General features: G+C 31.2%; 1 protein-coding gene across 1 annotated transcript; it reads right to left on the reverse strand.

Moving 5' to 3' along the window:
- Window positions 1–16,248: 16,248 nt before the first annotated feature.
- Window positions 16,249–18,858, reverse strand: LOC8269350. The gene is made up of 2 exons (XM_015726686.3): window positions 17,186–18,858; window positions 16,249–16,597 (listed from the first exon to the last, which is right to left on the reverse strand). The coding sequence occupies exon 1, from the start codon at window positions 18,287–18,289 to the stop codon at window positions 17,549–17,551; it is 741 nt and encodes a 246-aa protein (XP_015582172.2). The 5' UTR covers window positions 18,290–18,858; the 3' UTR covers window positions 16,249–16,597; window positions 17,186–17,548.
- Between the last annotated feature and the right edge of the window lie 2,952 nt (window positions 18,859–21,810).

Consider the following 21,810-nt stretch of genomic DNA (forward strand, 5'->3'; position numbering starts at 1 on the left):
AAAGAAGAAAGTTGGGATGAAGGCGGCAGTGAGAGGTGGAAGGTGGAGGCGATGGTGAGTGCGGCGGTGTTGAAAGAAAGAAGAAAGAAAAATCTTTTAACTTAGAACTATTTATTTTTCTAATTTTGACTTTAAAGATTATAATTTGGCTTTATATTGAAAAAAAAATTATTTTTTAATATAACTTTAGCAGATCGCAAACATTTCTGGAACACCTCTAACAGAGGGACAAATAGTCAATTTTGAAAGAACTTATTGTCAACCTCTTTCGGATATGAATCTATCTGATTTAGAAGGGAAGAACTTGCATCCGCCGACTACCATATTAGCTTAAGCAAAGCTAAGGACCCATTTTCACTCTTTACCTCAAAATGCCCAACATTCTTTTACTATGAAAGGTGACTGTTAAAAGCTAAAGTAGTATTAGCTAAATTGGTTTAGGGTCTAAATTGGTTTTTCTTTTTAATCTTTTATCCTTATGTATTTGGTTTTGTAAGGTAAGCACAAATTGATAAGTTTATTATTACCAATTAGATGGACTTCTTTTCTTGGAATAACCCATATTTAGCCCTTTGTATCTTTATTTTTTAAAATTAAATCCTTGCATTTTCATTTGCTGATATTGAATCATTATATTTTTATTTTCATAAAATTTAAGTCTTTTTCTAATAGAAAATATACACGGCGTTAACTCGTGTGGAAAATATATTATTTGGTCTCTATTATTTTTAATCTTTTACCAAATCCTTATATCTTAATCTTTAACCAATTAAATCCTTAACTATATTTTATAAAAAAAATTTACTTAACACACTAAAATTATTTAAAATTAATTTGAAGGGTAGTTCAGTTATTTGGAAATTTTATTAAATTATGTACTTTATTTAAAAATAAAATTAAAAGTTCCTTTTTAAGTTATGTAACAATGAAATTTCTTAAAAAATTATTTTATAATAAATATTCAAATTCCATAACATATATCTCTTAAATCCAAAGAATGATGATGAAGATATAGAGATAACCTCTACCCCATCTTCACCATCACCATCAGCCATTACCCAAAACCTTGAAGCAGAGATCAACATGATTTCAAAAGAGTTCGAAATTGATAAAAAACTCTTGCATGAAGATTTCTATTCAAAGAAAAACCATCTTAAGAAACTTTGGTTTTTTAAGAATTTTTTAAAAGAAAAAGATAGTATTCAGGAAAAATACTATCAATTTTGCATTCAAAACAAAGCCCAAATCAAATTTTTTGATTGGTTTCAAATTTACTGCAAAGAAAATAGCATCCTTTATCCCTTTAAGGATAAGTCCATTAGTCCTGTCACAGTAAGGAACAAAGCCCCTGAGTGGAAGGTAGGAGAAAACCTAACTGTCTAGTCAGCCAAATTCAAGCATTTCAAAAAAGACAAAGCCCATAAAGACCCTGCATATTCAACATGCACAATCCAAAGAATCCTTCACCCGTCTGATTGGGGTATGGATTTACACTCTCCTCGTTCCTTCCCTACTTCTCTAAAAAGAATCTACCCTTCAAATTTTAACACCTCTTTCTCCTATTGGGATTACCAGCAAGCCTGGTTCAATACATTTCTTATCCAAAACGAAGGAAGAAGCCACTCCTGGCTATTCTACTTCGACACTAATATCCAAACCTCCAAAATCCTTTACTGGTTTAAACAGTGGTGGAATTACTACGGTAATGCCCCTGAGACTCTTATTCCCGAAGTCTTACCCCTGTTCAACCTCTTCAAAGCAAATTACAAACCAAATTCCATGGAAAAGCGTTTTCCCCCGCTTCTCCTTTTCTGTTCAAATTTCTTTTTACCCTGGGTATGTGTATGGTACTTTCACTTCAATCTGCTTCCAGATGGTGAGATTACACTTATCCGTAGATTCAAAGTAAAATGGTGGGACAAATTCAACCACCAAGATAAACTGTCCCTAAAAGCCGTTCAAAACTTCTTGACCAAACATAGCTTCTTGCCTCCTCCTAAAGAACAAACAACGTTCTTGGCACAAAAGTCTTTTCTCCTTCCAAAGCTTGCTGCAGCCCAAACCGAAGAAGATTTCCTACAACTTATAAAACAGTTGTCTGAGACAGCTTCTTCTAAAGGCAAATCCAAAGCCTCATCATCATCCTCTTCCAGTGCTAGTACTGCTGCATTCGATTTGGATGATCCAGCGGGAGACGATTGTTATGGGATACTCAAAATCTCATAAAAATTATCTCCTTCTTTACAAGCCCATGGGTTAAAAACCAGAAATGGTAGCCCAAGGTTATTTGTGTTGGGCCAAAAAGCCCACACTAAAGCCCAGAAAAAGAAAAAGAAAAGAAAAAGAAAAGAAAAAGAAAAAAGAAAAAGAAAAAGAAAAGAAAAGAAAAGAAAAGAAAAGAAGAAGACAAAAGACAAAAGAAAAGTCAAAAAAGTAAAAGATTCCTTCAAAGCATGGCCGACAACTTTCTCAAAAGACGGTTGGCATTATCAAAAGACTCCAAAGCATGTGAAGCATCTCCACAAGACTCCAAAGACAAGTAGAATCATTTCTACTCCACTAAGCAAAGCATCCAAAGCCCGTGACAAGTATCCAAAGCTCCAAGACCTCTATATATAGAGGAGTCCTCCTTCTTCAGAACTCAGAACTTAGAAGAGAGAAGAAAGCATTCTAGAGAGAGAAGCTCTTCCTGAGTCTAATTCTCACAGAAGATATTAGAGTGAAAAGAGTGAGTAAGAGAGAGAGAATCTTGTAACTCCTCTTATAAGTCTATATTTTCTTCTGTTTCAAAGTTTTACAAAGTTGTATGTATATTTAAAGCTTTCAAAGTTGTTTATATTTCAAAGTTGTTTATATGTCCATGTTCAAAGTCTGTTATTATTAATAAAGCAATTCAAAGTTTATCTTCTTTATCTATCTTCTTCTTCTTTCCCCATCATCAAGCGTATGCTCTGTGCTTGCCTCGTAAGAGGATCCTGCACATCAGAAACTTCTTGATTGTTTCACATTCAAATTTATTTTCAGATCTATAAGTTTATAGGCTGGAAAACAGATTCTGCAAGAGCATTTAAAGCTCCCATAGGCTGTGAAAGCGTGAATCTGGTTACCAACGCCACGAACTTAGATCTAAATCTTCACTGCTCACTATTTCCTTCTATTTCCTAGATCTTGTTCTAATTTGGTATCAGAGCCAATTGGGTTCCGGGATTAGAAGCATATCTACATTACAAAGATTTTACATTCATTTTAGACTGCATCAGGTTTCCTATAGGCAAGTTCTGTTCATTTTATGCGCAGTAGTAAGTCCCGACAGACAGGGCAGTAAAGCTGAGAGCTGTGGTCCAGGCTTGTCTAGAAAGTTATTTTGGTTTAGGTTAAAATGAATTTAGAACCTTTCTTCTGTAGATCTTCTTCTTTCTCAAATTCTTCTGCCTCTGAATCATCGAGGTACAAAGGTCTAGTAAATAGTGAAGAAATCACTATTGAAGATTTTTCAAAACATATTGACGATTGGGAAATACCCAAAGTCCAAATTTCAAAGCCTTTTGAAGAAATTTATCTCTTAAATCCAAAGAATGATGACGAAGATATAGAGATAACCTCTACCCCATCTTCACCATCACCATCAGCCATTACCCAAAACCTTGAAGCAGAGATCAACATGATTTCAAAAGAGTTCGAAATTGATAAAAAAACTCTTGCATGAAGATTTCTATTCAAAGAAAAACCATCTTAAGAAACTTTGATTTTTTAAGAATTTTTTAAAAGAAAAAGATAGTATTCAGGAAAAATACTATTAATTTTGCATTCAAAACAAAGCCCAAATCAAATTTTTTGATTGGTTTCAAATTTACTGCAAAGAAAATGGCATCCTTTATCCCTTTAAGGATAAGTCCATTAGTCCTGTCACAGTAAGGAACAAAGCCCCTGAGTGGAAGGTAGGAGAAAACCTAACTGTCCAGTCTGAACATCCTCCCCTTAGGAAGATAACCATTCCTTATGGAGAGAGTGAGATAGAGGCAACGCCTTACAAACTGGTAGGTGAAGACCTTAAAAAGAATGTCAAGAATATTATTCAACAGAACAATTATTCGAACACCTGTCTAAACACTATAGGAAAGTAACTGGTTAGAATAGAAAACCAGATTCAAAAGCCCCCTGTAGTGGTGACATCTCCTATCCCCAGTACTGGTCAACCAAAAGAGTCGAACCAGTCAGAGAAGCTTAAAAACCCCGTTTTTAAGCCATATCAGTTTACAAAGCCAAGCCAAGACCATTTCCAAAAGCAAACTGAGTTTGCCAAAGCAGTCAGAGAACAGCTAAGTAGATTAGCAACCTCTGAGTCGTCCAAAAATCTAGTGCCAGATACTCCTCAAAGCAGTAGGAATATCAGTGCAATAGGACAAGCCCAAAGTGATGAATCAGATGATTCAGGGCTTGAAAGCCCCATTCCAAAACCCTTCAACATCAACAGACTAGGAATCCAAGCCCCTAGATTAACCTGGAATTCTCCTAGGAGTACCGCTCCAGATCTAGGAATTGAAAATAGGAACAACATCCTAACCCAGTCTAGATTCAATGCCTCCTCCGTCTATGAATGGAATATAGATGGAATGTCTGAGTACAACATCCTTGGTCTCTTGCAACAGATGACCATGGCAGCTAATGCCTACAAAACCCAAAGTGGTACCTCCGATAGAGCCATTGCTGTGCTCCTGATATCTGGATTTTCTGGCCAGCTTAAAGGATGGTGGGATTATCATCTCACTCAAGCACAGCAACTCTAAATCCTAGGTGCTATCCAAACCACAATAGAAGGAACTCCCATTCTAGATGAAATAGGAAATCCGATTGAGGATGCAGTGTCAACTCTAATCCTCACTATTTCCCTTCATTTCATAGGAGACCCTTCTCTGCTCAAAGACAAAAATGCCGAGCTCCTTAGCAACCTTACCTGTAAGAAGCTTAGCAATTTCCAAAGTCACAAAGACACTTTCCTAACCAGAGTCATGCTTAGGGAAGATTCTAGCCAACCTTTCTGGAAAGAAAAGTTCTTAGCCGGTTTACCTAAGATTTTAGGTGAAAGAGTTAGGAATACCATAAGAGAAGCCCATAACGGTCAAATCCCTTATGATTTCTACACTTATGGTGAGTTAGTTAGTCTAACCCAGAGAGAAGGTTTAAAGATTTGTCATGACCTTAAGCTTCAAAGACAGCTCAAATGGGAGATGAAAAAGACTAGGCAGGAACTAGGTAGTTTACAGTAACCGGTTTAGTATAACCCAATAGAACCCGTGTCTAGTTGCAAAGGGAAATGCAAAGTTGATTCTTATTCAAAGTCTTTCAAAAAGAAGCGATTTTCCAAATATAGAAAGCCTTCTAAAAGCAAGGAGAATTTCTATAAAAAACTATCTTCTTCCAAATTTCATTCTAAATTTCCAAAGCGAGATTCTAAAAAAGATTTTTCAAAAATTACATGCTTTAAATGTGGTAAGAAAGGCCATACTTCGAAGTATTGTAAGTTTTTCAAAAGACTTCTTGAGCTTCAAATAGAAGAAGAAGTTTTGCAAAAGATTTCTGCTCTTCTAGTTGATTCATCTGAATCAGAGTTCTCAAACAGTGAGGAAGAATTTCAAATTGATGAAATCAAAACCTCAACTGATTGTTCTGAGACAGATTCAGAGAGCTCTTCAAAGAACATTAATATGCTCACTAAGCAACAAGAAGCTCTTCTTGAGGCTGTAAAGCATATTAGTGATCCTCTCATTCAAAAACAGGTTTTAAAAGAAATTTTAAAAACTGAATCTCTGGTTCCTTCTTCTAGTAAGAGTACTTATGATCTTACTACGATTTTGGACAAAGGGAAGAAGTCAAAAAATCCTCTTCCTACTATTCAGGAACTCCAGAAGGAGATTAAAACCATCAAAACAGAACTCAAAGAGTTGAAAGAAAAACAACAAAATGATTTTGTTTTACTCCAAAGCCTGATCCTCAAGCAGAATAGTGATTCTGATTCTGATGAGGAAAATGATTTTCAAAACCTTGAAGTTTCTGAAAATGTTCCTGAAAACTTTATCAATGTTTTAAAGGAAATTACTTCAAGAAAATATTTGATTCAAATAAAGCTTGTTTTCCCTGGTGATTTCCAGATAGAAACCATCGCGTTGTTTGATACAGGAGCAGACCTCAATTGTATCAACTGCGAACTGGTTCCTAGAAGGTTTCATCAAGAAACCAAAGAAAGGCTGACTTCAGCCAATTCTTCAAAGATTAAGATTGCTGGTAAAACTGAAGCCGCAATTCTTAATAATATACTTTAAAGAATGTTTTTATTCTTATAAAGGATCTTCAGCAAACTGTTATCTTAGGGACTCCGTTTATCAATTTGATAACTCCCTTTAAAGTGACAACTGCTGGAATCATTTTCAAAGCTAAAGATTCAAAGATTATTTTTCCTTTTCTAGAAAAACCAAAAAAGAGAAATTTGAATCTTATCCAAGCACATTCCATTTACAATTTTGAAATCAATGCTTTGATCAAAGGTAAACAGACCCATCTTTCTCATCTTCAACAAGATGTGGGTTTGAAGAGAATCCTAGATCAACTGCAAAATGATTTTATTCAAAGAAAAATTTCTAATTTTCAAATGAAGATTGAGAATGAACTCTGTTCTGATCTTCCAAATGCTTTTTGGAATCGAAAGCAACATATGGTAGATTTGCCATATGAAAACGATTTTTCAGATAAGCAAATCCCTACTAAAGCCAGACCCATTCAGATGAATGAGTCTTTAGAAAGCCATTGCAGATTAGAGATTAAAGATCTTGAGTCTAAAGGTTTAATTTTAAAGTCTAGATCACCTTGGTCTTGTGCAGCTTTCTATGTCAATAAGAATAGCGAGATAGAAAGAGGAACTCCTAGGCTAGTGATCAACTACAAACCCTTGAACAAAGCTCTTAAGTGGATTAGGTATCCTATTCCAAATAAGAAAGATCTTTTACAAAACCGCATTCGCATTCATCTTTTCAAAGTTTGACATGAAATCGGGATTTTAGCAAATCCGGATTGATCCAAAAGATCGTTACAAAACGACATTTCATGATCCCATTCGGCCAATATGAGTGGAATGTGATGCCTTTTGGATTAAAAAATGCCCCTTCTGAATTTCAGAAAATCATGAATGACATTTTTAATCCATTTTCAAAGTTCTGCATTGTCTACATAGATGATGTTTTAATCTTTTCAAATTCCATTGAACAACATTTTAAACATCTAGAAACGTTTTTCTATGTTATTAAGAAAAATGGTTTAGTGGTTTCAAAGTCTAAGATATCTCTTTTTCAAACAAAAATTAGATTTCTTGGTCATTACATCTCTCGGGGTACAATTACTCCAATTGAGAGATCCCTTGCATTCACTTCAAAGTTTCCAGATAAAATTTTGGAAAAAACTCAGCTTCAAAGATTTCTTGGTAGTTTAAATTATGTCATGGATTTTTATCCTAATTTAAACTGTCTCGCAAAGCCCCTACATGATAGGCTAAGGAAAAACCCTCCTCATTGGTCTGATCAGCATACCAAGATAGTCCAAAGCATTAAAAAACAAGTTTTAGAAATTCCTTGCCTGCATCTAGCTGATCCTTCTGCATTTAAAATTGTAGAAACGGATGCATCAGAGTTAGGATACGGTGGGATTCTAAAGCAAGTTCAAAATTCCAAAGAATATATTATCCAGTTTACTTCTGCTCACTGGAATGATACCCAAAAGAATTATTCTACTATCAAAAAGGAAATCCTTTCGATAGTTCTCTGTATTTCTAAATTTCAAAGCGATCTTTTAAATCAAAAATTTCTTTTAAGAATTGATTGCAAGTCTGCAAAAGAAGTTTTACAAAAAGATGTCCAAAATATAGCTTCAAAACAGATTTTCGCCCGTTGGCAAGCTATCTTATCCGTTTTTGATTTTGAGATTGAATTTATTCGAGGAGAATCAAATTCTATTCCTAACTTTCTAACCAGAGAGTTCTTACAAAAACAGGAGTGATACAAAATGCCAAGAAAATCGAAGTCCAAAGAAGAAAAGTCCACGGCTAGTTCAAAACCGGCCCAAATTCAAAGACCAGTGAAGGAAGTTCTCCCTTCAACTTCAAAGCCCATCAGGACTTGGACTGAGATAATCCAAGAAGAAATTAATCAACCGGATCCAGTTCAACAACAAATGGATCCTTTCAAAGCCGATCAAGCCAAACAAATTCGGGGAATGGCTTGCTCGTGAAGACCTTGAATTCATTCAAAGAGTGGAAGAATACAAAAGACAAATGGTTCAATCCCTGTCTGAACCATCTACAAAGCAAATTATTCCAAAGCCAGAAGCGACTCCAAAGTCATCCTCTTCCTCTACAAAGGGTAAAGGTATACTATCTATCCCTTTTCAAAATACCGAGATAGAGATTTTCCCTCCAAATCTATCTCAAAACTCAAATAGTTTTTCAAAGCCAAACTCTCAGGAGATTGTTTTGACGCAATCAAAACGTTTTAAATCAAATGAGTATTTGGAAAAATCTATTTTTCAAAATGTTTTAACCATTGAGGAAGGATTCTGCACAGAAAGCCTCTCAAAATTGGTTTCAAAGATTTTCCCTCCAGGTTGGTTCTTTAAACCCTCGAATATTTCAAAGCCTTAGGCTTATTACCAGTCAATCCTTGAGGTTACTGGTTCAGCCAAATTCAAGCATTTCAAAAAAGACAAAGCCCATAAAGACCTTGCATATTCAACATGCACAATCCAAAGAATCCTTCACCCGTCTGATTGGGGTATGGATTTACACTCTCCTCGTTCCTTCCTTACTTCTCTAAAAAGAACCTACCCTTCAAATCTTAACACCTCTTTCTCCTATTGGGATTACCAGCAAGCCTGGTTCAATACCTTTCTTATCCAAAACGAAGGAAGAAGCCACTCCTGGCTATTCTACTTCGACACCAATATCCAAACCTCCAAAATCCCTTACTGGTTTAAACAGTGGTGGAATTACTACGGTAATGCCCCTGAGACTCTTATTCCCGAAGTCTTACCCCTGTTCAACCTCTTCAAAGCAAATTACAGACCAAATTCCATGGAAAAGCGTTTTCCCCCGCTTCTCCTTTTATGTTCAAATTTCTTTTTACCCTAGGTATGTGTATGGTACTTTCACTTCAATCTGCTTCCAGATGGTGAGATTACACTTATCCGTAGATTCAAAGTAAAATGGTGGGACAAATTCAACCACCAAGACAAACTGTCCCTAAAAGCCGTTCAAAACTTCTTGACCAAACATAGCTTCTTGCCTCCTCCTAAAGAACAAACAACGTTCTTGGCACAAAAGTCTTTTCTCCTTCCAAAGCTTGCTGCAGCCCAAACCGAAGAAGATTTCCTACAACTTATAAAACAGTTTGTCCGAGGCCTTCTTCTAAAGGCAAATCCAAAGCCTCATCATCATCCTCTTCCAGTGCTAGTACTGCTGCATTCGATTTGGATGATCCAGCGGGAGACGATTGTTATGGGATACTCAAAATCTCATAAAAATTATCTCCTTCTTTACAATATGTCTTTCTTTTTATTAGTTCAACTTTCATTTTTATGAATTAAAATACCATGTCTTAATTAATATAACTGATCTAATCTAACAAATTAGAATTTTAATTAAAATAGATCAAAACCAACTGGTATTATTTCCATTAAATTAATATTCATTATTAAAATAAGAATATAATTTCAATCTAAATTATAAATTCTTATCATTCTTATAACTCAAAATTCAAATAATAATTTTCAGCAGATAAATATCAATAAAATAGAAGTACAAGGATTTAATATTATGCAAATATAGGAACTTAATCTCACAAAATAAAAATATAAAAATTTAATATAGATGCTTTTTATGAAATATTATTTATTAGAGGTATAAGAAAATTAGCTGAATTAATTTATTTTTTGATAAAAGAATAATTGATGAAATTATTAACGGAGTTGGTGTTACTAGTTTCTTTTGAAAAAATCATAAGAATTGTTGAGATAAGTACAACTGATATTTGATAGTGGTCCTTTTTTAATTATAATGACAATGAACTCAGATTATGTTTTCTTGGGCATCTATTGTCTTGTCCTATTAAAAATGTAAATTGTAGTAGTTCTTTAATTCATATTTTGGACTAATTCTTGTAATGCACTGGAATTAGTATTTTCTTTTATTAATTGGAATTACCATTCTCTCATACGTTTTTGGTCCTTTTCTTTTGCAATTATCAAATTATATATCAGGAAAGTAAACACTTGTATTTTCTCATAATGACATATGCTTCCATTACTTTAGAATTAACCTCATATAACTAAATAACAACAGGCATGCACTATTAATACCGCACTGCCCTACACACTTACATCACATCTACTCAGAATTATCTAACTGCATTACAATCCAGAAAAAGAAAACAACAACAGCAGCAAGCAACACTATTAGAAGCTTCACTTTATTCTTTGCACTTTGCGTCTCATCTTCACTTCTTCTAACACGTCTCAGCAAACTATTAATAACTTGTCTTGAATGTTCAGCCATCAATGAATCAAACCACATGAAATATCTACAAGCACCGATCCTCTACAATTTAAATAAACAAATTAGACACTAAATTAAGTAAATCAACTTACAATTTCAAAATATTAACATAAATGACAATTTTTACATCAAAGTTTCTATATCCAAAAAACTTTTGTCCAAGGTTTGAAACTATCCATAAAGCCTTCAATTTAGTAGGTTGCCAAGAATGATACATTAGAAATACAAAATTTGGAGGCAATTGATCGACTTCAGACTACTCCATCATGAGAAGAAGAAAAAAATTTCTAAAGTAGAAACAAAAAATGTAACTTGACAAAACCCTAAAAATCAAAAAGAGAATAAAAATGAAGAAGATGATGGTTGGCACCAAATCGATGGCCACCTTATTTTTAAATAAAATTGTTTTATATCCACGTCAGCATTTCAAAAAACAGCTCAGTCGCGCATCAAAGCTATCATGAAATGCACTTTGCCAAATCATCCTGCATGTATTTATATGTGAGTAATTAGTTAAATAGAGATATCTAATAGGTCAAATTTGAAGTTTAGAGTGATATTTGACTATTTTGGACAAATACAGGGGACCACAGATGTATTAGACAGACTAGACACAATAAAAATCCATAATAAAGAGGCTTAGAGCATGATAATTAGAAGGCAAAACGATCCGGTCTACTTAAACTTTCATTAGTTTTTCAAATATACCCTTATGTTTTAATTGTTTTTGTTAAGGTCTATCATTTTTGTATTTTTTTATCAAATATGGGCAAGGTCCATGAGGTGTGTGCTTTTGCTGAGTTGGCTTACTGACATGTAACGATGCAAGTGTGGCTGGAAGCCAGCATAGCACAGTGAGAAGTACCCATCACCTTCAGTAGGAGAAATGGCGTTTGCCTTGAATTCAAATACTCCAATTAAAGGAGAAAGAAATGAAAACCTAGAAGGGTAAAGTTGAGAACTACCCATTAACGGCTTGCTAGGTTCTGAATTAGAAGAAGAAGTTGTACCAGAATCTGTAGGTTTATATAATTGTCATCTTCTGGGTTCCTTTTATTAAAGGTAATAAGAAATCAAAGATTTTGGGTTAGAGACAGGAAGGCTTTTGAGGTGAATCGGGACTTTAAGGTGGTTTTAAAGGTTTCGCCGACAAACTATTTGATAAAAATCTTGAGGAGTCGGTAAAGTTTCGGGTGGTCTTCTATGGCTACTGTTGGAATTCATTTTGGTTAGGTGCATGTGTGTTTCTTTTATTTCTTTTTATTTTTATCAGGTGGGGTTCACTGGAAGTGTGCGAGAGAAAGAGAGTAGTGGTCGAGTTAAGAAGTAGTTTTGCTGCGATTTCTTTTAAGTATTTGATTTTGTGCTCAAATTAGTTCTTTTGTGTGTTATTTCCTTTTCTTTTTTTTCCTTTTCTTTTTTTTCCTTTTATAATAGATGTTTCTAAAGGAAACAGTACATTTCATTTTGCTAGGCCTTCCAGCATCACTTACTTCATCCATGTCGCAAGCCACATCATCAGTGACACACACCTTATGGAGTTTGGATAGATTTAATAAGAAAGGTAAAAGTGATGGACCCAAATGACAAAATTAGAAAGTGAAAATATATTTGAAAAACTTGTGAAAGTTCCAAGGGAAATTAGATGGTTTGCCGAATCAGACATTTCAATTCCATTTGAAACCAATTTCTTCTTCAAAGGTGGCTTCCACTTCTCAGCTGAATTCTGCTTATGATTGCTCTTTCTTTAGACTTGCTTCGAGATGAAAGTGTAAATGGACATAATCCTCTTGGATATCTTCCCTCACAACTCGAATTACTATTACTGTCACTGTTAGTCTTCTTGAAATTATGCACACTGTTCTTCAGTTTTGCTTCTTGTAGTCTTCTCTATTGGTCACGATCTTAATTTCTTTGGAGCTCTCAAGATTTACGTCATCCTTAACGCATTCTTTAATGAAAATATCTTCAAGAAATGTGCGGAGGTGATGGAGTTATGGGTTGTTGAGACAGTTTCCGGGTAGCAATCTTCTTGATTTTGACAGGACAGAAATGCTCATCTGTAGATAACGACTCTTGGTTAATGAAGTTTTTATGACATGCTCCATTGCTTGCAATCTGAGTTCCTTTGGAGCTCTCATGCCCTGATTCTCTGTCAGGATTCTTGTTAATTCTAGTAATAGCATCAACAAATGCGCGCAGTGGTCAGAAAGGTGATGGAACTGTGGGCTGGTGTACTGCTTCTGAGGGAGTAATCTTTTTCTTGATACGGACAGGAAGGATGTTTCCATCAATGAAAAGCTGGCCTGCAGATAGACATTGATCCTGATTAATGTTGAAGGTGAAACAGAAATCGAGATCGAAGTTTGATGAATGTGATTGGAGCTGGAGAGAGCTTTGTTCTGTTGGAATTGATTATGTCCTTTCGGAAAAGATCACTGGAAAATGAAATTCCAGGACTCAAAACTGTTGGGACTATCCGAACATAATTCAATTGCCATTGAATACTAATTTTCATGAAAGGAGACCTTTCCCCAAAATTGCAAAACCTGGAATTCTGCTGTGGATGCTCTATTACCAAAAAGAAGGAAAACAAAGCAAACACACTCTAATAACTCTACTATTTGAGGATTTCCATGTGTCACTAGTCCGGCATGTACATTTTTCTTGTTATTAAGTATTGGACAACAGTTCGACCAAAAAAAAGTATTGGACAACAGCATTCACACTGTCTCTTTCTAGCTTTCGGGCAAATTCGTTCAAAATAGTAACCGGAAATGTTGATATAGTATAAAAACTAGGTCCTATTTCTTGATATAGAAATTGCTATTATGTAAGCATCCAAGAGTGTAACTAACAGTAGCCCCGAAAGAGAGGCATATGATTAAGGAAACAAGTTTGAATTGTCTCTTTGGAAATACATGCAAGTGGGTTTTCCATGGGCCCAGGATATGATGAATAACTCTATCACAAGCTTGCTGCATTTGGCATCAGCTAGTTTTTATCCAATTGGATGGCAGTATAGTGTATCATGTCGTTTTGAATAGTGCTATGCATATGCCAAATGCATAGGGTGCCAAGAGAAAGAGACAACATCTCTGTAATCATACACAACCATATTGTTATGCAACTGATATATGCTCTTCCCTAAAGAAGATAATTTTTAGATAAATTCTCCCATCTCAATTACTTTCTTGAAAAGAAAACTTACCATCATTTGGATTTAAGTATTCTAAAATTTATAAATTTGTCAAGATTTATAGATTTTAATAATTTTATTTTTTAAAATAGTCTAATTTTTTTTTATTTAAAATTAAAAACAATTCTAAAATAATATACATTTAATAGAGAAAATATTGAAATAAAAAATACTATAATAATCTATAAATTTTAAATTTTTTTATCTAAAACCTTTAAAAATGAAAAATTTTAAAAAATGAGAAACTTTTTAAAATTTATGAATTTAGACGAATTTTTTCTTATCAAATAATGGATTTAAGTTGACAAATGTATATTTAGGACAGTTAAATTTTAGTATGGCACTTCAACACCGTAACTCAAAATGTAACTTGTTAGACATATTTATTCATATATTTTTTTGCAATAGACACCTCAACTTATATTCTTTTTAACATATCCATGTATTGGGTGTTAGGTGTTAGGTTAATATTATCATAAAATAAAATTTATATACTTGTTAGGTTAATTTAAAAATTAAAAATATTTAATATTATAAAAATTATTTTTTAATATTTATTAGGTTAAATTAAAAAACTAAGGTATCAAAATTATTTTTAAAAATAATATTTATGTTATTATTTTGACGTGTGTACTTATTTTGACACATGAAATTTAAGTTTATGTCTAATTTTATAGTTTATTCTATTAATTTATTGATTAATAAGTTACATTTATAATTCAACACTATTCTAATCCTAAAAAATAACATATTACAAACAAATTAATTTCTTAATTAGATAATGATTAGTTTTCTAATTAGATACGATTATTCTAAAAAATATCATCTTAATTATATTTTAATATTATATTAACAAATAAATTAGTTTTCTAATTAGATAATGATTTTAATTATGAAAATAATATTTTTAGATATTATATTCACTAATAAATCAATATATAATAATTTATAATTTTAAAAATAATAACATTAATTTTATTGATAGCATTAATTTATACAATATTAGAATTAATTAAAAAATATTTTTAAAATAATTTTTTTATTATTGCATTAATGAAATTTTAAAATTAAAAAAATTAAGGATATTTAAAAATAGTTAGTTTATTATTATTTTTTAAAAAATATTATAAATTAATATTAAATAATAAAAATTTATTAAATTGTATCTATAAACTTGATTTTATAATCGAAATAATAATAACGATTATGCAACGTACGGATAAACGACTAGTTTATATTAAATTCATCTAATTTTTCTTTTAAAATTCCTATACCGGTAAATAAATAAAGTTCCTATACCGGTAAAGGATTACAAATTGAAGATTTAGAAGAATCTAATTACAAGAACTATCATTTTTAAGGAAAAAAAAGAAAAGATTACTAATCAGATTGGGAACCAACAACATAAGAAAAAAGTGTGAGAATTTCCAAATGAAACAAGAGTCTTGGTCAAATCTACCTTGTTATATAATTTAGATTTTCTTATGTCTGCTTGTGATGACTGTGATTCACATTACTAGCGACAATCATATTCATACAAAGAGGAAATGTCAAAACTTTGAAAAGGGATAAGAAGAAGAAGACATACAACATTGTAAAACTACTTATTATCATTTGGTATTTGCTTCTCAACAATTCTCTTAAAATGAGAAATGCCATTCAGAAACTCTCATTTCAAAAAGTGAACACCTTAAGCATTCAATTTCTAATTATGGCTGCCTTAATTGTTTGATTTTAGTTCATCTTTCTATTTTCATAACAATTTCTGTTCTCCATCACATCATTCATCATTTAAAAATAAAAGATTTCTAGATTTCATATTCAAATGTTCCTGAACTAAAAAAAGGTATTTTAAAATAATATTAAAAGTCATCTTCAGAGACCAAGATTTTGAAAATTTTAAAAAAGAAAATACTTTAAGACCAAACTCTAATTTGTAATTAAAGATCATATTTCTCATTTTTTCCTTTGATAATTGAAGCATTATTATTCGGTAATGTTTCTTATTATTGAATTTCAATGCAAAACTTTCAGAATCCTTGCAGAGAGGGGGCACACAGAACAGAACTACGTAGGTTGAGCCCAATTTAGTGCATCTAGGTTGACTTTGAAAACCATCATTTCTAACAGCACACCCATCATTTAAAATTCCTCAAGTTCAAAATTGTATATTGAAAATAATAATAATAACAATAATAATAAAATAATTTAATTCCTAAATTTTATTATAACTATTTCCCAAGAGAAGAACATTAAATTGTAATCCTTCCTTTCAAGTTCTTGGCAGTACAAATTCAATCCTAATTTTTTATACTTCTTTTTTTTTTTAAATGTACTTGAAACAGCAATTCTGAATGATTGGATCAAACATGTGCATTCTAACGTTGGTGTCCCATCAAACATAAAACAGGAGAAACAAAAGCTGAAACTACCATGTTCAAACTATGCATTAATTTCCTTTCCGACGTACCAAAACAATGTTTTCCATTAAATAATACGACAAAGACTCAACTCCAAATTTTTTGCAAAAACATGACCAGAGCACTGAGCACTTGTAGAAGAGGATCACCATTAAATTGTTCACAATAAAGGAAAAGAAACCATGTATTCAGCATGCATATATATTATATTAGGACAGCCATTAACTGAACTAAAGCTTAATGTCTTTTTCTCTGTCCCACTCCATGTGGGATGATTATTAACTTCTCTTTGGCTTCCATACCACATTTCCATCAAAATCTATCTCTTTCCCTTCTCAATATGCAATCTATATTTGATCTTCTTTAACAATAATAAGATAAGTTCACCTGTCAAATCCAAAAAGAAATTTTTATATTTTATATAATCAAATTTAAAAAAATAATTTATTATCTAATTTTTAAATTTTTATAATGCGGGATAAATAAAATAAAATAAAATAACACTTTTATAAGTCTTTTTAACCATTTTTTAAGGAATATGTTAATTAATATGAAAAATAAATCACTAATATGTGTACCAAGAAGGAAAAGTTTTTAGCTGTAACACTGCACCATATAGCCATTGGGTGCTGAGTGAGGCAAATAATAACTGCATATAGCAAATTAGATGGCTGGGTTATTTAAGGCTAAGTATAAGTTAGCTAGCTGGGTAGGCAATTAATATTACTGATTGAGATGTATCAAGAATCCATTAATTAGAAAAGAAGAACACAATCAAATCATATTCTCTCCAAACAAAAAGCTAATAATGAAACTCAGAATGCTTAAATTAGCTAATAACAATCCTCAACAGAATGTATGAAGTGAAGAAAAATAATCATAATAAGGAACAAAAAGTTCAAAATATATCACCATGTGAGAGCGAAATTCAAAGGCATATATACAGAAAAAGACAACCATGAAATCAATTGTTACCTGTCATTTTGTGCTGAATACTCAAAAGCCATGTGCTTTGAATTATATCATCTCCAGGTCCCTCCCCCATCCATTTCCACCTTTCAATGTCTCTTTGTCTTCAAATTAACTCTCTCTCTCTCTCTCTCTCTCTCTCTCTCTCTCTCTCTCTCTATCTCTCTCTACATCCTTCTCCCTTTCCTCAGTAAAATAACATATGAGTTAAATATCAAGAAATGGAAAAGTCGAGGTGATTATTAAAAATAGAAAAGAAAAGAAAAGAATAATCTCAACCCAGAAAAAAAAAAATAATTAATATGCAATTTGAATGTATAATTTAGTTTTTTTATCATTATTATTAGTGCATGATAAAAGTTTCAATCATCACTTCTTCCTGTTCTTATCTTTGCCATTGAAGAAGATTGAACCTAAGCCAAATAAATTCCCTGACGGAACATTTAACACAGGATTAACACGAACACCATTCGCATAGTAATTCTTCTTCAATGGAGGCTTTTGATAACTCATGCCTGATGATGAAGATGATGATGATGACGATGACTGTGACTTTATGAATGCTTGTCTTTGCTGCTTGTTATCCTTTGACAATGGTACCCTTTTGACACTAGTACTAGGTGCGGAGCCAGTAGAGTTACTTCTGGATAAAAGTGGTAAAGGACACAAGCTTCTACCATAGCCACTTACGCAATTCAAACTACTACTTCTTTTGAACCGCCAAAATGACTTTGAATTACTTTGCTTCTCTTCTGCTTCATCAGTTCCACCTTTCATTTCTTTAATCTTTTCTGCCTTTGAACTATCATCGAGTAGAGCATCTGATGGAGGCAGAGAATTGTTTGTCTGTTTCGTGGCCGGGGTAGTCTTTTTCTTGATTTCTGTTGGAAGAATCTTGCCATCAGAGAAAAGCTCGTCCGCCGGTGATGATTCCTGATCGAAGCTTTTACGGGTGCAGAAATCAAAGTCGATGCTTCCTAACGAGTTTGGTCGAAGAGAGTGGTGTTGCTCGACAGGAACAATGTCAGAGAGGCAAAAATCATGAGAAAATGAAATCCTTGGACTAAAACCAGTGGAGTTATTATTATCAGAACAAAGTTCAATTGCCATTGAAATTTGTTTTGTACAATTCTCAAGAAAACATTCAAGAGAAAAAAAAAAGTTAATATAAATATGTGATCACGACAAGTATAAAGACTACGGTTTTCTTATAAAAAAAGAAAGCACTAAAAGATTGGAAAACAACTGCATGGATTAATTGGACATAGAAAAAGAAGAAATCTTTATATATGGTCAAGATAGGAAGTGAAAATGAAAAATAAAGAGAATGAAAAGGGCAAAATTATGATATGGCTTGTATCGATGAAGGGTTGGAGATAAGGACCTAAAGAATAGTAATCCAAGTTTCAAGGTATTACTGATGAAGATAAGGACCTGTGACTGAGGAGTTTGAAGAAGAGAGATTTTCGAGAGACGACTGAATCTTAATAAGATGAGGAGCTGTTTGTTTGTTTGTTAGAAAGAAAGAAAGAAAGAGATGAAAGGAGAGGGAGAGATGATAGAGAGAGGGGAACTGAAGAGAGCTTTTAGCACTAAAAACCGGCTTCAATTGGAGTTGGTTATAGGGACAATAATAGTCTGCTGCTACCATGAAACAGGTAGGCATGTTTCCTTTGACGTATAAGGTTTGGAAATTTTCCCAAGTATTATTATTATTATTATTATTATTATTATTTTTTTAAGATTCGTTTTATTTTCCCCCTTAATATTAAAGACTCTAGTTGGGGGTGGTGATTGAGTTCTTTATCTACCCATTTTCTTTAGAATTTATCTTATAAAGTCCTGGTTCAATGCTGAACTGAAATGGTAAATCAAGCACAGAATGACACATAATAAGATAAAAAATTCAAGTAGCTATAAGTTAGATTAGTGATTCCTGGAGCCACTTTGTTTTAAACAAACTGATTTTATTTTGTTTTAAATACTATTGATTCTTAATTAGCTTATCTTTTAAATTTTATAAGGAAAAATGACGGACAACCTATTGAATCCTCTACAATTTTATAATTATGAAAATAATTAATATTTTATGAAAAATGATAATACTTTTCATATTGTTTCACAAAATTATGCTAATTTTTTATAAGTGTTACTAATTGCGAAAAATGAATAATATTACCAAAAAAATGATTATTTTTATGAAATTTAATGATTTATGAAAAAATTGACAAATTTACGAAAATTACTAAATTTCTTGTAATTGCGAAATATATTGCTAAATTATAAAAAATGACAATCTTCTTCATATTTTTTCACAAATTATACTAATTTTTCGTAAGTGTAACTAGTTACGAACAAATAAATGATATTACGAAAAAATGAATACTTTTGTGAAAATTAATGATTCAGAAAAATTAATAAATTTATGAAAACAATTAAATTTTTAGTAATCGCGAAATATATTGCTAAATTACAAAAAATGATAATCATCTTTGTATTCTTTTTGTAAATTACACTAATTTTTCGTAAGTGAAACTAGTTGTGAAAAAACGAATTATATTACAAAAAAATGACAACTTTTGCGAAATTTAATAGTATATGAAAAATTGATAAATTTATAAAAAATATTAAATTTTTTTGTGATTGCAAAATTTATTGCTAAATTAAGAAAAATGACAATCATTTTCATATTATTTTACAAATTAAACTAATTTTTTTTATATATTTAAGGGTGTATGGATTTTTAAAACTACTTTATGTTACTTTAGTAAATACCATTTTAATTGGTAACTTGTAATTACAAGTTACCAATTTAAAAAAAAAATTATGTAAGTTATCATTATTTTATTAGTGGATTAAAACAAAGTATAGTTATTTTGTTGCAAAACAAAGTATAGTTATTTTGTTGCAAAACAAAGTATGGTTATTTTGTTTTAAAACAAATTAACCATAGAATTTACCATTTAAATTTTAAATTTTTTTTTATCATTAGGTATCGCGTATAGAAAATTATGAGATTACGATATAATTAATTGTTTATTTTCTAGATTTTATATTTATTGTTATTATTTTGATTATAAATAAAATTTAAAGTTTTAAAATTCTCTCTACTAGTATAACATTATTTTAAAAATATATATTAATTTTTAATATTATATAAAATTAATATTTTAAATATAGTTGATATTACTATTTTTAGATTCAAGATTTATTATATAATTAGAAAACTAACTTATTAATTAGTTAATCTAATATTAAAAATATAACTAAAAATATTAATTTTAGCATTATAATCAGTGTCTAATTAAGAAATTTTTTTTAGTTAATATAATATAAAAAATATAATTGAATTATTATTTTTTAGAATTAAAATTATGATTTAATTAGGAATGAAACTTATTAATTAATAAATTAATAAGAAAATTATAAAATTATATATTAATTTGAGTCTTATGTATTAAAAATAATTAAATATATCAAAAATAAAATTTTAGGCGTCAAAAATAATAATATATATCAAAGTAATTTATTTTTCAAAATTTAATATAATTATATAATATATATGTTAATTTACAATTCTAATCACTAACTTTATGTTGTTTGTTGTTTTTCATACTTATGCTGTTTTTTATTTTGGCTTTCTTTATTATTATTTATTTATTTTAGGTTTGATTAAGTTTTTCTAGTTTCATTGAGTTTTTTTCTAAAAGAAGTTATATTGTCTTTTCCCGGTAAATGGTCCTATCAGGTCTATACCTTTCCACCTAATATTTAATCAGTATTAATATTTTAATTATTTTTAGTATTAATTGTTCTAATTTTGTTTCATTTTAGGGTGTGTAATATTTTTTTCGTTCTAATTTTGCTAATGTGACCATTAGAAATAGATAAGCTATTTTCATTTTAAATTAATTGATCATTTCACTAATATATTTTCACTAATAACTTATCCTACTAAATATATGAAATCTATTTTCAATTTTTTTTCTAAAAATATTTTAAAGTGAATCTATGTGCTAGCAAGATAAATTATTAGTACATTGATATTAGTAATGTAATAAATAAATTAAGAGTGTTGTATTTATGATAGCCATGTTAATAAAAATAGGCTGGAATGCCCTAATTTGAAACAGAAATAAGAATATTAGTATCAAAAGGAAAAAAAAAATGAAATCCTAATACTAACTAAATATTAAGTCCAAAATTCAGTATTAACGAATATTAAGGGTTAGTACCACAGATAATTTACCTGTCTTTCTAATATTGGGAATATGAGTAAAGTTCGAAAATCAAATGTCATATAAATGGAAAAGAGTGGGACTTAGTCCAAATTAATTGCTATTTGTGTAACTGAAGTTCCGACCTATATGACTACTGGTATAGTTTGACCCAATACTTTCGAAAGTCTATGAAATATTACGAAGTATGGTTAGGCTTGTCTAACAGCCAAAAGATCCTGAAATTATAGTTGAGGACATAGAATATGGTTAGGCTTGTTTATTAGTCTCTGCCTCAAAGAGATAAATGTCGACTCTAAGTGGAGCTTCCTTAATGATGATAAATTTCAAGAATATCCGCATTTCATTATTATTGAATGATAACCAAATTAGAAAATTAATAGTCAAAATTAA

The sequence above is a fragment of the Ricinus communis genome, chromosome 5 (assembly GCF_019578655.1).
Source record: "Ricinus communis isolate WT05 ecotype wild-type chromosome 5, ASM1957865v1, whole genome shotgun sequence".
Lineage (NCBI taxonomy): Eukaryota > Viridiplantae > Streptophyta > Magnoliopsida > Malpighiales > Euphorbiaceae > Ricinus > Ricinus communis.

Excerpts from the sequence above, each read along its gene's own strand:
- LOC8269350 (XM_015726686.3), bottom strand. The coding sequence starts at position 18,289 with ATGGCAATTGAACTTTGTTCTGATAATAATAACTCCACTGGTTTTAGT.